Source organism: Poecilia latipinna, unplaced genomic scaffold, assembly GCF_001443285.1.
Source record: "Poecilia latipinna isolate Pla-1442-1.1 unplaced genomic scaffold, P_latipinna-1.0 Scaffold2643, whole genome shotgun sequence".
Classification (NCBI taxonomy): Eukaryota; Metazoa; Chordata; class Actinopteri; order Cyprinodontiformes; family Poeciliidae; genus Poecilia; species Poecilia latipinna.
The window spans coordinates 68,049-81,153 of NW_015115259.1; the positions used below are offsets into that span (position 1 = coordinate 68,049).

General features: G+C 41.1%; 1 protein-coding gene across 3 annotated transcripts in view; it reads left to right on the forward strand.

Annotated features, from left to right (window-relative positions):
* The window catches only part of LOC106938620 (carboxyl-terminal PDZ ligand of neuronal nitric oxide synthase protein), a 67,453-nt gene extending 60,748 nt beyond the window's left edge, over positions 1 to 6,705 (forward strand). For 2 of the 3 annotated variants that reach the window (XM_015020734.1, XM_015020735.1), the window contains one exon: positions 5,202 to 6,705. In XM_015020734.1, coding sequence (XP_014876220.1) covers positions 5,202 to 5,751 — 550 coding nt within the window. In that variant the 3' untranslated portion in view covers positions 5,752 to 6,705. Of the gene's footprint in view, positions 1 to 1,420; positions 1,657 to 5,201 lie in introns of all 3 variants that reach the window. The other variant, XR_001422664.1, reaches the window with a different exon arrangement.
* Positions 6,706 to 13,105: the final 6,400 nt, after the last annotated feature.

Below are 13,105 nucleotides of genomic sequence, written 5' to 3' on the forward strand. Positions count from 1 at the left end.
CCAGAGGTCCTGTGAGCTTCCAGTCATGAACAAATCTTTACTGGCAATAGTGCAAGAAACACAACAGGGCTGGGATTAAGACAGCTGTTAGTTTGCATATTTATAATATCTAAGTTGAAGGAACACTCGTGACATGTTCAAACTTGAGAAATAATTGTGTCACCGCAAACACCCGCAAAGAACCGAACAATAAAGGTAAAATAGTCACAAATGTTTTGTAGATTATTTCAGCCGCAGCTTATTGATTTGGCTGATTTATTTCTGGTGTAAAGCTGCACACCGCTGCGCTGCTGCAGGAACCAGCAGCACTGCTGCTGGTTCCTGCCTACCGGCTGCTGCCAGCTTCTGCATGTCTCTCTTCCACCATCGCAGCACGTTCGCCGTATGACTGATCAGTCTCTCTTGCAAGTTTCTGCACACTTTTAAAAACAGTAGAATAATCTGCAGCTACAGCACTCTCGCTAGCACCTTTCTGATAACACTTTTTGGCCATTGGAAAGTTCTTTGTCATTCTGTTTTTCTGCCGCGTTTCATATGCAGAGAAAGGGATCTTTGTACCATTTCAATCCATTTCCCATATTCCTAACTAGATCATAGCTCAGACCATGCTGTACAGAGGGCACCTTCCTGGACCACTTGATGCCCGGTCCTACTTGACTTTTGTCTGGCCAAAGCACACAGCAGCCAAAGACATTTTGACAAGTTTGCATTTGCGATGTTTCGACAGAAAAAGCTTATTTTGGAAGCTTTCCTCCCAAACAGAGCCTGATAATTAGACAAGAGTCTGTCTAATTATTGTTATAGCCACCTCTCTTTGCTGCAGTTTCCTTTAGGGATTTTTTTTAATGTCCCTAAGTATTCAGCTCATTGTGCAGAATGACAAGATAAACATGGTTCATCATCCAAAAATAGATTTATTTCTCGCATTTTATTCATACCACACTGAAACATAGCGTGGATTAATAATTATAACACTACTAAATGTTCTAATCAACTTTAAAAACAATGGAGGACTGAACAGCCGAAAGATTTTGGAGATGCTTTTCCTGCAACAAATTTCTCTTTGGTCCAGCAGATAATCTTAAACTGGTCACAGTGGGAACATTTCCAGAGTTTGGTCAAATCAGCAGCGCTAACTGGAGAGTCCTGTTTGCGTTGCATAACACTAAAGGCATGAATTCATATTAGCGAGAAATACCAACCAAACCAGCAGCTCTGCCCACTTACTTAATTACATTCTCGTCTCCCACTGTGTCCTTTTTAGATTCTGCCAGAGAGGGAGCCAGGGTTTTAAATGTCCAACACAAAAGAGGCTCTGAAGTCACAGATGGTTGGACGCTCACTGGCCTTAAAACTCCTTCCTCTCTCGCTCGGTTCCCCCGATCGGCCGTAGTCTAACTGTTGCCTTTCTTTGGTACAGGTGTGAAGACCCGCTCCTGCTCATCCTCCTCCTCCTCTAACTCCCCCCACCCCATAAAAACCCACCCAGCTAGCAGCTGCTGCCTCAAAACCTCGCAGCTCATGTGTTCCATCGCTCTGTCCCCACTATCGCCCCTCTCATCGTTTCCTGCCTCTCCCCCCAGGAGCCTGGGGAGCTCTGTGCCACCCCTTAATCTTCCTCCCCTTCCTCCTCTTCTCCCCTTCTCCTCCCTCTGTGTGAGTATTACTCATCATAAGCAGCATGTGTCTGTGGCACAGGCATGGGACCGGGCATGTGGTGGGTGTGGGTGTCTGTGGGCTCGAGTGTGGGACTCGCCAGAGATTTTTCTGCTAACGAATGCATGATGGCTTCCATTTACACGCGGACGTTGCGCCTGCAGATTAATAACCACATTAGCACGGGGATAATCAGTCACTGCGGCGCTATTTGGTGCATGGCGGCTCCTTCTTCAACACTCGGGGTGGGGGTTTCCTCTTTCACGGACTCGCTTGCAAACAATAAATGCTCTTGTCCAGGTTTCTTATCAGAGGCGGTTCAGGCCGAGCGGTGAAGCTGTCGTAGCAGAGGCAGCGGCCCGTCTTCGTGTGCGAGCTTTACCCTCGCACTTTTTGTGATCCAATTTAAAATGTGTGTCTTTGTCACTTGCATGCTTAGCTTTTGCTGACTCAGCGCTCTTTCAGATGGATTATGTCAAGCCTGTCCTGCATCGGAGGTCAACGACACACAGTTTGAAAGATGTACATGAATACAAACTCTTTTAAGAATTGCAGTGTTATTTAAATGAGAAGCAGAGTAACAACTATTGCCCCCTATGTCCTCCTGCACACTGCCATGCAGCTGGCTAAAAGAATAATCCCACACTTTTCTCTGAAATGTGCCCAAATAGAGATATTTGCTGTCATGCAAAACACAGATAGGAAGAAATTAAATTACATAACATATTATGGTAGGTTCTATCAAGTGAAATTGCCTGTTAAAATAAATTATATTTACTTGTTATTTTTGTCTTTATCTGTAAAAACAGAGCAGCTTATGTAAATGTCCAACCCTTCCATCCATCCATCCTCTTTTGTAGATTTCATATTTGAAGCTCATCCTTTGTAGATTTTTATTTTTTACAATAATCTCAGATTGTTTTACTGTGTGTTCATGTGGATTATGGACCAAAGACGCCCATATTTTTTCCAATCCATCTTAGTTCAAGATGCTTTCTGGTTTTTCCCATTTTTAAGAGTGGTCAACACACTAACGTTTTCTTTACAGAAACAGGAATTATGAATTACAAATGAAATATTTATCAAACCTCTGATCAACTTAAACAAGTAAATAATGCATTGAATATGCCGAGGTTACACTTGTTTTATGTTAAATGTACCAATTTTGCTAAGTATTTTCTCCACTGATTGAGTTTGTGGAAATAAAATAGAAAATAAAAGAACCTGTCAAATAAGAACTTTATCACTCTCAGAAAATAAACATGGAGGTTCTCTGCTGCACCTGCACTTATCCAGGCAGACTTGATGCATGCAAAACACATTTTGTTTTACATTCTGGAGGCAGAATGAAGGAGGGAATGAAGCATTTTGGTAAGGGAGGCGGGTTAGTGAGGCAGAAACTGACTTCATTTCGACTTGGCAATGAACAAAGACGGTGAACAAAAAGAGGCGATTTACTCCTTCACTCCACTGCTTATGATTTTAATAAAACAAATATTACCTTGGTAATTGTTTTATAAGACATACAAAGCTATTTTCACTGTTGGAAACACAACAGACCGTTTTAGGTATGCCTGAGTATCATTTCACTTTGGCGGACCTACGTATGAAGCATTCCTTCACCAAGTTACATTTCCTGGCAATTTCCTGTTGGAATAGTTGGAATAGAAAGTCAAGCAAACTTTTTTATTATTACGTCTCCTCATAAAGGCACTAAAGTATAAAAGCAGGTCCACTTGTTTAATAGATTAAGAATTGTGCCATTGTCTGGAGCGACAGTTTTCTGACAAAAATGATGCTTTTCAGTCAGCAAATGATAAATATAGCTCACCAGCAACACCGTCAACAGCACTGATCCAAATTACCACATGTCAACTTGTTCTGAAAAATGTCACTGTCATGAATTATCTGTCAATGCCGGGCAATCATCCGCCTCGACTCAGGGAAACCTCTTCTTTTTAAACAAATGTTGGTGCTGCTTAATTTAGCAGCTGTGTAGACATTTGCTGTGATTATATTTTATGAACTCAGGTGGGGAAGTTTAAAATTACTTGAGTAACATTTTGAACAAAATGTATTTCTATAAGTAGATTTACTGTACCACGCTTCCTACTCGAGTAAAATACATTGCATGGCTGACAAAATGTAGTCTACACCAAAAGTAAAAAGTAGTCAGTATAGTGACAAATACAACTGTCTTGTATTTGGATCTTATGTGACCAACACAGAGAGAAACACATTTGGCCAATGGAAATAACACGACATGTTTTCAAAATGTGAAAGAAGAAAAATCTAGAAAGAGCGGTGTCCCTTTTTCAGCTCAGAAAATGAATGTTAAACGCGTCTAAAGATGATTGTTTTCCCCAGCTTTGGTCGTCGTCTTGTTGAATCAGACACCTAAGGCATCATCGAGTTCTGTGATTTCATTACTCAGAAATGAACTTAACCACAGACCGGATCTCTCGGGGGAACAAAGTTAGCAGACTTATAACCGCGAGGATCCTCAGAGGAAGCGGGCCTTGTTATCGGGAGTCATTTTTCCAAGAGGAGGACGATAATTGTGTGTGGATGCGTGCGCTGGTGCTTGTCAAGGCTTTATTGTGGTGAAATCAGCGAGTCCCGTCTCTTCTCGCTTCCTTAGCCGCATCCCCCAGGCTTTGGCTCTTGTTCTTCCCCAGAGGCTTTCTATTTTCACAACAGTGAGCCTGTGTGCTGTAGATAAGTTTCTTGACAGACAGAACAACGGCGAACCAGAGAAGGACTCAGTGTCTCGTGCAGGAATAGCTTATGTCCCGCGCACTTAGGTTAATGAGGTATAATGTGAATAATGGAGAGTAAAAGTGGCTTGAGACCTTTTAGTGGGGAAGTGATGCTGGCTTGGAATTGGCTAAAAAAAGGAAATTAAGGGTGTCTTCTCACCTGATGGCCTGGTAGATTCGATTCGAGTGAGGACCAAAGTTGTTAGATTTTCAGAAGGTGTAGTTTGCTTTCACGCTGCACTGTGTCTTATTATCCAAAGTGGAAAAAACATGTTCATCCCTCACCTGTACTGAGGGATCGACCCAAAGAGAAACCCGAGAGCAACTTTCTTCTCCAAGAAATTTCAGCAAAAATGGATTGGCATCAGATTTTGTAAGATTTCTCTTTTGTCTTTAGTAAAAGGCCACAAGCCATTTCTCCCTTTAATGCTAGACTCTCGCCTTTGTTTTGGGTGTATTTACCAGGAATCCCATGACCTTTGCTTTGCTTCCTGTTTTTGGAGCAGTCTCCGGTTAGCTTGCATCCACATATGCATTCGAACCGTGCCAGAGTTCACTTTGATGGAACCTATTTGTGGGTTTTTAGGCAGACCAAAGTTCACTCTTTTGGTCCGCATTAGAGTTCGATTACACATTCACACCTGCCCAAATTCACTGAACTTTCTGGACAAATTTAAATGAACTACAGTTTAATTAATGTGGACTAAGCATCGCTGGAGTGAATGCACCCTAAACCAATAACCAGTATTATTATTAACAGGGTTTTTCTCTCTTTTCTACTTGTAGGTATAAACAGATAATACCCAAACTTGACCCTCCTCCACCTTCCACAAACCGCAAGCGATCCAGCAGGACGTTCTCTCCGGGGTCAGAGGTCCCAGCTGTGCCCACGCCGGCGGCCCCTAGCCGCAGCAGCAGCCTCTCTTTCCCGGACATCACCCCCAGCTCCCTGTCGTCCACCGATTTCCACTCGCTCAGCAACGGCGACAGCAGCTCCTCCTCGTCTTCGGCCAGCGAGGACTCGGGCGTCCGCTTCGAGACCAAGTCCCTGCTGTCGCCCCTTCGCGACGACGATGACCTTTTTGCCGACCGCGGGGCATTTTTGATAGCGTCCAGCAGCTGCGGAAGCCCCCTGGAGCAGCACGGCGGGGCGGTCGCTTCGTCCTCTGATTCGTCGACCACGGAGTCGAACACCATGGCCTCGCGTTCTGACAGCTGTGATCAGCCGCTGTGCTTTTCATCTCCTATGAACGACACCTGCCTTCATATCAGTTTTTCGGAGGATGAGCTTCTGGAGAGCAGCCAGGAGGACACCAATACGACCCAGCGGAGTTAGGATGACTTAAATGTTATTCAGTCGACATAAAAAAAATAAAAAATCCAGGACTTGCTTTCAGACCCAACTATGTTTGCACAGGGCATCAATTTCAGGATCTTAAGTCGTTCCACTCACCTGTGACACAGTGCACGTGTTGCTAAAACGCTTGCTATTGTATCAGTAATTAGGCAATGAATAGATTTAGTATTTTTGTAATGAAATTTCTGATCTAATTTACTTTTTAGGGCCTAGAATGTTAAGCAGAGTACATGTAGCAATATATTGCACTGTCGAAGTCGTACTGAATTCACTGTAGAATTCAACACTAACAAAGGAAACACATTTTATTTTTGGTAGCCGTCGACGTGGAGCTGTTATTTTGTACGATGTTTCACCTTGGTGCAAATAAGTGGAAAAGGACGATCATTTGTAAAATTCACAGTTAAGACAAGAGCAGGGGACGGAGGTGATGTTGGGAAAAAGTTTCATCTCCTCAAATGCACCTGATAGGATGACGGACGGTAAGAAAAGAATTAGGAAGTCAGTGATTGGACAGAGGAGAGATAAAAGTCAGTCAGTTTAGTTGTTATGGTTGTTCTTGGGGCTATGGTTAGGCTCACATTCACGGTTTCTTTTTTTTGTCAAGAGCAAGTGGGATTTGGTTATGTCGAGTCTAGATATACGCTGGTATCAAACGTTCATGGTAGAGTAAAATACCACAGTATCGTGATATTGAAAACAAAAAGGCAGAACTTGATCTGAATGGTTTTATGTAAACCTAAGTGCAAATACTAGGAGTGTAGCAATACATGCAAGTCTTAAAAGGAGACAACATGCCAATATCAAAACTACGAAAAACAAACATTTCCATTTTTATGTCGTCACAAGCAGCAGTGATTTCATAAACAATCAAAAATCATCATGAAAATGGTTGTTAAATTGTGAATTTAAAATAATAAATCTGAAACATGACTTTTATTTTGCCAACAACAACAGCTAACTGTTAGTTGGCTGCTGTCTTTTCAGTGTTTACAAATCCTTTATTGTGTTATCAATCTGTCATTTCTTTTTTTTTTTTTACAAGGTACCTGAAATGCTGCCAGATATGTGATGTAAAAGTGGTGGAGACGTCTCTGTTGTTCGACGGACGATGTCAGGGCAACAACTCAAGAACGACTTCCTTTTATACCTTAAAACGAGAATTCAAAGAGGTTAAAGCTCTCACCTTCAAACCTGGACCTCATTCAGATAACTTATAGTTTCAGTTTTTCAAATATAAATCCAGCATGTTGATTATTACAATGAAGATACACATGACGTTTATTAATTCTTATTTTAATTTTGAACCACAGACTTGTCTGCCATTTTTCATGCTTTTAAATCACTTGGAGCTGATTAAATCTGCATCATGAAGATGCAGGTGGAGATAAGGTGGATAGAACAAAAACCCAGCCAAATTTATTTGTTTTAAATTTCTTACACCACAGCACTAGCGATGCACCAATATGAAAATTAATGTCTGATGTAAATGTTGCCATTACGTCCAATAACCAATATTTCTGAAAAAAATACAATTTCCCTTGTAGTAGACCTACATAATGCAAAGACACTTTATTATACTTCAGGTGTAACATTTCGTGAATTTTGTACTCGGAAGTGTAAAAAATAATATCGTAGTAAAATTGGGTTGACTATTTTTCTTAGTGTGGGTTCAAGTAAAAACACGTTTAAAAACCTCTGCAGCTCAGCAATAAACGGCTGAGAAGTTTATGCGTTCACTTTGCTGCTTTGCTATTCTTTATGACTTCACTGAAAGTGCTCTGTTGTGAGCTTTGATTAGTAGACGGAGAAACACAATAAAAGGGGAGATGCGAGGCGAAGCAGCTGCGGAGGGATGGAGGCGATGGGTGCGGAAGTAAAATGTCCTGAAGGGAAACGTTTTACACCAAAAGATGAGGCTTTTCCCCAACATCACGTTCAGCAGGGAGTTTTACAACACTAACATGGCTGAAAATAAAACACAATAAAGAGGTGTAGCTGAAAACTATGGCACTTTACTCTCTCTTTTTTTTCCATTATTTATTCTCAGGGAACCTTCACGTTGGTCTGGGCTTTGCATTACCCTGCACACGGAATGATAGAAAGGTTAATGTGCCGTGTATGACGCCTACGTTCTCTGTACTGCTGAAATTACCTGTCTGTGCACGTACTTCATTCTGCAAGTCAGCTTTGTTGACAGCCTTCTATATAATTTCCTGTAACCGTAGTACATTGGACCCGCAGACGGAGCTGAAAGCACCAAGGAGCTTACATATAGCAAAGTTTTAGAGAATTAGCTGAGTTGGCAGCAGAGAAGTCCTCCTCGGTTTGTTGATAACATTTGAATCAGATCTCCTTGTTTATAATTCTCCTCGTTTTCCACACAAGTCTCATTAAGGCTTTGTGTCACTTTTTCCAGAGGCGTCTTCAAGCTTAGCGGTTCTCTCTGCCACGCGAAAGCCGAAAGGCATGCATGCACAGCACTGCCGTCACTGCCAGGCATTAAGACGAGGCTGACCGGCTTATTGCCCTCAGGGCCTCTGCGCAATGCACTCATTAGAAATTAGGCAAATAGGAATTCCCTTTGCTATGAGGTATTAAAGCTGTAATTTGTCCCAGAGCAGCTAGGATCTCAGAAGTGAAAGCAGCATCTCTTGGCACAGCAAGCATAAGAGTTGCATGTTTTGTAGCAAGAAATACACCAATTAATCTGCCAGGGATCAGAATTGACTACATTAAAGGCAATAATGAGCTTCAGTCTACTGCTGCTGTGCAAAAGTATGTTTTCATGACGCTTAAAATTTTCAAACCATCCATCCATTTTCTTTGTACCCCACGAGAGGCGGGGTCCACCCTGGACAGGTCACTAGTCGGTCGCAGGGCAACACAGAGACACACAACCATGCAAACACACTCACACCTAGGGACAATTTAGAGAAACCAATTGACCTGACAGTCATGGTTTTGGACTGTGGGAGGAAACCAGAGTGCATGGAGAAAACCCACGCATGTACAGGGAGAATATGCAAACTCTATGCAGAAAGACCGGGCCTTGGAATCAAACCCAGAACCTTCTTGCTGCAACAGCTCTACCAACAGCAGCCCCCAAACCACCCAACTAATAATATAACTGGAGTAAATACAAAATGAGGATTCCATTTATTAAAGGAGACAAACGTATTCATACCAGACTTTATGTGAGAAAACAAATGACATCTTTGAATTTTGGTGACAACTGCAGTCGAGAATTTGAACACTGACGTCAGCTGAGAGAAGCAGAGACTTCAGGCTCTGGATGTCCTGTTTGTGACTCTATGAGCGAGTTGTTGATGCACTGGTGGAGTCATGTTGGTCATTTAAGTTGGATAAATGACCATCTTACCCAATTTGCCCAATGATTATTGGATAAGTGATCCAATGATCATTTATCCAATGATCAAAAGGCACTGTTTCACCTTCTGAGATCCTTTCATATTGCCAAACAGGATTTAAGTGTTTTGTTTTTTGTTGTTGTTTTTAAGAGTCAGGCAGTAATTACCCCAAGGTGAGGTGAGTGAAACTGAACCAATAAAGGTGGGAATCACAGTAATTGCTGGTTTGACAAGGGAGAATTTATTCTCACATTCAGTTAGGTGATTTGGATACATTGTTTCTCCGTAATAAATGAAATCATTGTTTAAAAAAAAAAAACATTTTATATTTGTTCATGTTATCTTTATCCATCCAATCATCTAGAGTCTCTTATCCTTGCAGGGTTGTTGGGGTTTGGTGTCTGGCAGGAGACACCAGGGACAGATTGCCAGTCTATTGCAGGTCAACACAGAGACACACAGGAATAGCAACCATTCACACACACTCAAAACTAAATGCAACAGAGGTAGGTTACTTTTTTTGATGATAATGATGATTTGAAATATGTATTTGTGATGAAAAAGAATTCAGATTAGATTTGTACTATTTCGCAGCAGCTTGTAAACAACACCGTATGAGATACCTTCTTCTGAGTTTAATAAAAAAAAAAAAGTCAGATAAGATTATGTCAACATTAATCTTGTAAGCTTCATTTTCTGTCAGGTTCTAATCTGCTGTCTGAAAAAACTTTACGTTTTTTTTGTTTGTTTTTTTTACTTTTATGTCATAGTCCTTTAAAAAGCAAAATGTTATCAAAAAAGTCAAAATCTGCAACTCAGACCTAAGAGAACACTAGAAATCAGTAATGGCGAGGAAAAGCCTCGATGCATCTCTCTATATAACCACCAGTTCTCACTTCGTGCCACCTTCCAACATGGTATTCCCCAGCCGGACAATCGATGATGCTGTCAGGCCGTCTCGCCTGCACTCTCTCCTCCTCCAGCAGTAGCTTCCAACCAAGTCCAATGAGCCCGATCAATACCGGGACTGCTTTTTGATCTGCGATCAATGCGATGCAGCTCTTAAGAGCCACATGGCAGCTCCGGCTCTGAGGTTTTACACAGACGCTTAAAACACAAGGCCCTCGCACTGTGTGCAGTCATTAATGCTGCAGAAGAGGCATTAGCCGCCTGTGTGAGCGGACCGGGGCGAGCCTGCCAGTGGTCAAAGCTAATGCGAGGCCTGTGATCACAGCGACGCGGGCGAACTCAACAAGCTCCTAACTGCTACCAGCAGGGCTGCAGATAAAGCAAACGGGGCTGACTTTATTGTTGCGTTTTCCTTTAATTATTCAAGAATGCATGTGCTCTGAAATTTCATTCTGTTATCTACATCAGAGGAGTGTCAAGACTAAAAAATGTAAACAAGGTGTAGGTTTTTTTTGTTGTTGTTGTTTTTTACTGATTGGAAAAGGCCTTAATGGTCAGATAAAACGTTAATCCTTCACTTTTTTATAGTGGAGGGTGACATAAGCAGTAGTTACAATAAACTAATATAATACAGAGCAATTTCAAAAGGTGTTATACTTTAAGCTTAGGGGGTTTTTTTAATGTAATTTTGTGATTATTTAGACCTAGTCTGTTGCTACTGCCAGGCAAATTAAGATTTAGGATAATACCTTTATTTTGAAACCAACAAGTCTGGTTTAGTTCACCCTTGCCACCCTTCACCCTTGGTTTAACTATAGGTCTGCATAATAAATGTATGAAAAAGTTCTATATGTGTTTAAATGGCATTTCCATGTGGGTTTGGCTGCTAGATATTTCAGACTTTGATTAATTGTTTTTTTTGCTTGTTTGTTTTTGGTTTTTTTGTACATCTGTCAGCGAAGCGAGTCATCATGGTTTTACACAAAAATTGAAGAGTGAGCCGTGTAGTGTAAAGCCAATACTCGGAGGCTGATTATTGATGAAGAGCAGATGGAACTGAATATAGATCGACAGTCGGTCTAAGCAGCAGGAAAACTAATTCAACAGAGGACTGAGAACGTAGCAAGAACATAACCAGAAACCAAACTAACCAGAAAGAGGAATTTACACACACACACACGCACACACACACACACACACACACACACACACAAATCAGAGGATTAAGCTTCTCCTACATCTTAAGTTTGTCTTTTATTTACATACACTTTTCCTGTCTACCTGTAGCAGAATGAGAGTGAGTCACAGATAATATTCTTAGCTGAATTTCTATCAGGCTTTTCCCCTGACATCGTTGTGCTGCTGGGAACCTTTTGAAGCGACATGAATGTAAAACTATTTCTCGTCTGACCCTCTAGCAGAAACAATAACCTTGGGTTCAAGATATTTCTTCTCACAGAAACGTTTCTTTTTGAGGTCAAGAGAAGAAGTAATAACGTTTCCTCCCTCTACTATTAGAACCAGATGAAAAAAAAAAAAGGTCATCTATGCCCTCCGAAAGCCACGCATCTCTCTCTGCTTGCTCTCTGATATTCGACACAGCTCCACAATTTTCTACAAGTTGCAGTGACTGAGACGGGGTGTTTCTTTCATGATGTTTTAGCAAACAGAGTCATCCAGGAAGGGTCAGAGCTGAAGAAGGTTAATTGAAGGGTGCCATATCCATGCTGGTGAGTCATACACCTTCCTGAGAAAATAAAAAACACTTTCAAAGTGGGCACATCAATCCTGTGCGCATCTATTAAAACCATGAAAGAACACATTTAACAGGTCTTCCTCCATCCTTCAACCAGCAACCCTTTCCCCACAGCATGATGCTTCTGCCACTGTTTCTCATCATGGGGATGACATGTTCAGGATAATGTGCAGAGTCGAATTAACACTAGGAAACTTTTTACAACTCGAGAAGATCATTTTATTTATTAAGGAGTGTCAGAGGAAAGAGGGCTGACTTAAAAAATTGTGTGCTGCTTTGTGTTGCTTTTTCACACAATACCAAATCAAATTTTAAAAACAAAGTTTTTACCGACAAACAGAAAACATGAGTCAGGAAGTGACCCACAGGACATTCTCTTATTTATGTGGATGAAAAAGAAAAAGAGCAGAAAAACACAAGAACTGTTTTTTTGTTGTTTAAAACAAGTTTTTGTTGTTGGTATTGTAGAGATTGAGCTCATAGTTCAACACAAAGAGAAAATGCAACAACAAAAAACTAGAAAGTTTCTGAAGAAATTTAACCGGGGCCTGCCAAAGTCAGTTGAAACCCAGCGTTCTGATACTAAAAAACTAGCATCAATGCTAAAGAAAGCTGCAATGTACTCAACAGCATGTTGAGAATCACAAGCATGTTGAGTAACATGGACTTATGCCATTCTATAAGTTAAAATTAGTGTATAAGCTAAAATTAACCAAAATGCTAATGTTAGCCTAAATGCATGTGGAGCATCACTAGCATGTTATTTTAATTTGACTTGCTCCATTCAGTATACTAAACATGTCTAATTAATAAGAAAATTAGCTAACAGCTAACTTTAGGGAAAAGACTAATGCTAATGGGGGGCAGTGAAATGCTAATTTTTGTGCTAATGTTTACTAACCTGAGAGAAAACCATAATAAAGGCTAATGTTACTGCACCACATAAGGCTTTTATTTTGAAACTTTCAGTAAGCTTCATTTTAAATGGCCACACTAATCCGTAACAGTGTGTAACAGTGGTTTGGTTAATCCAGCTATATAATGCCCAAAACAGCAAGTAGTTATAAATACCAGCTCAGCCCTGTGGTACCTGAGAGTTCCACCATCATTGTAGTTCTTAACTGCCAACTCAGCCCTCCTCTGCCAACTCTGAAAATCAATCTCTATTTCTGAAAAAAAGTAGTCCAAAGTACAACTGCTTCCCATTCAGGAACCATGAGATGTATTCAAAAACCGTTTGAAGCTATGGGAAGGCTATTTGTCGTCTCCGATAGTACCGCGCATTGGCATAAATCCC